This window comes from Nanorana parkeri, unplaced genomic scaffold, assembly GCF_000935625.1.
Source record: "Nanorana parkeri isolate BGI_ZX_2015 unplaced genomic scaffold, ASM93562v1 scaffold2163, whole genome shotgun sequence".
NCBI lineage: Eukaryota > Metazoa > Chordata > Amphibia > Anura > Dicroglossidae > Nanorana > Nanorana parkeri.
Genome location: NW_017308431.1, coordinates 1,166 through 5,158, shown reverse-complemented (window position 1 = coordinate 5,158; position 3,993 = coordinate 1,166). Strand labels below are relative to the sequence as shown.

Sequence of the window (3,993 nt, the reverse complement as noted above, 5' to 3'; positions counted from 1 at the left end):
ATTGCCATTGTTCTATCAAAGTTTGTGACTAGGTTAGAATGTGTGACCGGTCACGTGGTCACACATTTTAACATTATCCTGCCCAGTTTTTTGCCGGCGGAATGTGTGACCGGCAATAGGTCAAGCATTCCAAAGCTTTTGTCAGCTGCTCCAGGGCAGAGCAGATCGGCAGCGCAAATCGTATGTGCAGGAGAACCGATCTGCCCTGGAGCAGCTGATCGGTCCTGAAATGTCACCTCTATCCAACTCTGTGACTGCAATCTCACATTCCACAAAGTCGGATAGAAGTGACATTTCAGGACCGATCAGCTTTTACTAGGGCAGATCCGTTCTCCTGCACATACGATCCGCGATGCCGATGTGCCCTGGAACAGCTGACAAAGCATTAGAATGCTTGACCTACTGCCGGTCACACATTCCAACCATGTGACCGGTCACACACTCTAACTTAGTCACAGTCTTTGATAGAACAGCCCTCCTTTCCTGCCAACGGTGCTTTCTGCTTCAATACAATATGAATGAGTGGCACTGTGGTGACACCCCTTAGGGGCAGGGCCATGACCCCAATTTATTTATAGTATATCCTGAGTATGCCACAGAACAAGTGGTGAGGGTAAATCTCCCAATGAGGAATGCGAGTGCCTTTTTGCCATTGCATTTGGGTATTTTCAGCCAAGAATGTTATTTTTAGCTCTAATTGGCCCTCATTGCTTAAAGTAGTGGTTCTGGTGACACATTAAGATTGGTATAACTTTAGCTTAAAGTGTTATTTAATCACCACCTCAAGCAACTCCTCTCCCTTCTCTCCTCATTAGACACACATCTCATTGAAACTTCAGCCTAAAGCTAGTAGAAGTTTATAGCTGATTTCCGGGAATTAAAAAACACTATTGTGACGGACTGAACCGTCACTGGTGCTGTTGGAGGAGCCTGGGGTAGGGTTGCCACCTGTCCAGGATTCACCCGGACAGTTCGGGTTTTGAATGCTGTGTCCGGGTTTCATGGCAGCAGAAACCCGGACACAAGATGTCAGGCAGACAGGGGCAACCAAAATTAAGATAGCGGCTACTGACCCCCCCACTGAAAATAGTCTCAACTGTGATATTTACATATGAATGGCTGGCACTATTTACATATGAATAAGCCGCAACTCGTTCTCCCAAAAATGTCCGTGTGTCGCTAGAGTGTTCGGGTTTCGCTTGAAGAAAAGGTGGCAACCCTAGCCTGGGGGCTAGCCTCCTTCCAACTGACTATGGACCCAGAACTATGGAGACCCCCCTCGGACTTCTTGGGGTTACAATGAACCATTCTACCAGGTTTATGTGTGGAGGGATGTACTGTACATGTTCCCTGGCATCACATTTGGATGACCCTGTGTATATTATAGGTACAGGCTGTGACTCCAGGAGCACTGAAGGGGGATAATTCTGGACAATCAACTGTTACAGTTTATTGGTCCCTTTGTTGTATTGTGTTGATGATGGGATTAGGATAGCAGATTCTAGGAGTAGCTGACTCCGGGTATAGATGAGTAAATCACACTATGATACACTCAGGAGATCATCCCATCACATGTGTCTCCTCTCTCCCTATTCATTCATTAAGGCATCGGGGAGGGGGAGGGGATGTTTGCATGCTGTTCATGTTTGATTGCGTTATGTGTTTAGACTTCTTGGACTGTATATATACTGAGCTAGTCTTCAATAAAGCAGATCCCTGTTGGAACTTACATACAGCCTGCCTGGTGTTTGTTCTGAGCTGGATTGGAACGGCACATAGCTGTAGTTCAAATCCCGGATTATCGGACGATCGAAGAATCAGATGTTGCGGTCTGACATCTGATCCATTAGTAGCAGAGGAGTGCCGGGAGGGTGGAACCGAGCGAGCAGGGGCTCGTTACAACTATCCTGGAAGTGGTAGGGGTCTTGGTGAAGAATAATGAGCCGTAATACCATTTTCCTCACTCCAGCAGACTTCCTCCACCCTGCACCATCTGTCCCCCTGAAGCCTCTCCTCTAGGGTGCATTTTCACTGGTGGTGGTCACGTGTTGACATCATCAAGCAAAATGCAAGTCACTTTAAATAGGGAGCTGTAGTCACATTCCATGGCATATGACCACTAAGGGAAGTGTTTAGATATTTCTGCGGGAGATACAATAATTAAAATGAGGAGCCTTTAGTTATTGAAATTGTAAAAAATGGAATGTGGCATCAAAAGTTACTTCTGGGTAAAATCTGTGAAACAGCTTGTTGTGATCTTACTTGAAATACACTTCCTTCTGAGTTTCCCTTTTTGACATTTATATACATTTTATTGATATTTATATAGAACTCTAATATATACAGAAGTCTGATTTATATATATATATATACACACAGAAGTCTGATTTTACACGGTATAATAACACCACCTATATACTGTATATAACACGGTATAATAACGCCACCAATATACTGTGTCATGGTCCTTGGAATACTGAACCATCTCTCCTTGACTATATTACACAGTGGTGGGTCCTCCGCCCTGTCTTAGGGTTGAATCACTCTGTGTTTGTTTCACAGTTCACAGTTTCTCTTAAGGATAATCCCCTCCAAACGGCTCCGTGGTCTGGAAGGAAGGCATTGTTCTGTGTTTATGTAATTATCTCCTGGGACTTCTCTGTCACTTTCAGGTTCAGTCACTCATTTGGTGAAGAAGCTGGTGAAGCTCGATCCTTGTCCCATCAGCTACAGTGAGGTCCATAGGTGACATTAGAGTTCTAATAGACCCCTGATGTCTCCATAAGGATTTTAACGCTCAAAATAAAAAAATTGCACGAAGTGGGTAAAAGTCTTGTGTGATTTTAGTGAGCTCATCTTATTGTTGCAGTGTTTATCTTCAATGATATTCATGTTTAGCTTTTGAATGGAGTAGGGGAGGGTTTAAAAAAAACACTGTTCAGTTATGTTTTGCTGTTTGTACCCCATTGGGGAGATTTTCCTTAACTTCCTTTTGAAAAGGAAGTAAGAGGAAATTTCCCTCTTTGACAGAGGTGACCCCTTTGGAAGATATACCATCACCTCTTGTTCTGTTGGATCACAAAAATTTTAGAGTTGTCATCACATCGGGGCTGATTTATAACTTGTCCGCCCAGCGTGTAGCAGTGGATGGAGCTGAGCAGCATAGGCATTTTCACACATAGCTCATTTTATGATACAGTTTAGGGCTGAAATAACCATTAAGCAAATTAAGCATGTACATAGGGCACCAAAGGAAGGGGGCATCCCCGAGCTATTGTGGCTTTGCAAGAGGAGTACACTTTAAGGCCTCATTCTGCTGTCTCAGGGTGTCCCTGTATTATTTAGCACTAATTTATAAAAGTACTGACACAGGGGCTCATACATTAACAGCAGGCATTCTTGGAGGTTACTTCATTCCTCCCTATGGTGCCCACAAATGGTTGTCCATTGCAGCTGTCATATGGCGTAGAGCACGTCAGTTGAGGCCACATGGGTTGTATCTTTTTTAGTAATCCATACAGTTTCCTCATTTGATGTCTACCCTCCTTACGGTTATTCTCTATCTCCTGCAGTCTGAACACTTTAAGACCACATCCAAGAAGGTTTCCCGGAAATGCTGGTGCAGGAATGAAAAGATCATCGCCATCATCTGTGTGATTGTGGGAATCATTATCCTCCTCATCATCCTCCTCGCCACTGGAGTCATCCCCACATAGACTGGTTTTTGAAAGGGTTAATCGAGACTCCTTAACCGGACTCCACAGTAGTGATGAGCCGAACAGCACCGTGTTCGATTCTAACTCGAACTTAGAACTCAATTTGGGTAGAACTCAGAAAATTGAATGTCCCCATTTTGAAGCCTTATATGCAATTTATTGGCCATAAAAAGTGTATGGGGATCCGGGTACTGCCCTGGGGGACATGTATGGGGATCCGGGTACTGCCCTGGGGGACATGTATGGGGATCCGGGTACTGCCCTGGGGGACATGTAT

General features: G+C 44.5%; 1 protein-coding gene across 1 annotated transcript in view; it reads left to right on the top strand.

Annotated features, from left to right (window-relative positions):
* The window catches only part of LOC108800909 (vesicle-associated membrane protein 8-like), a 4,729-nt gene extending 1,013 nt beyond the window's left edge, over positions 1 to 3,716 (top strand). Inside the window, exon 2 of the mRNA XM_018572898.1 lies at positions 3,573 to 3,716. Coding sequence (XP_018428400.1) covers positions 3,573 to 3,716 — 144 coding nt within the window. The remainder of the gene's footprint in view (positions 1 to 3,572) is intronic.
* Positions 3,717 to 3,993: the final 277 nt, after the last annotated feature.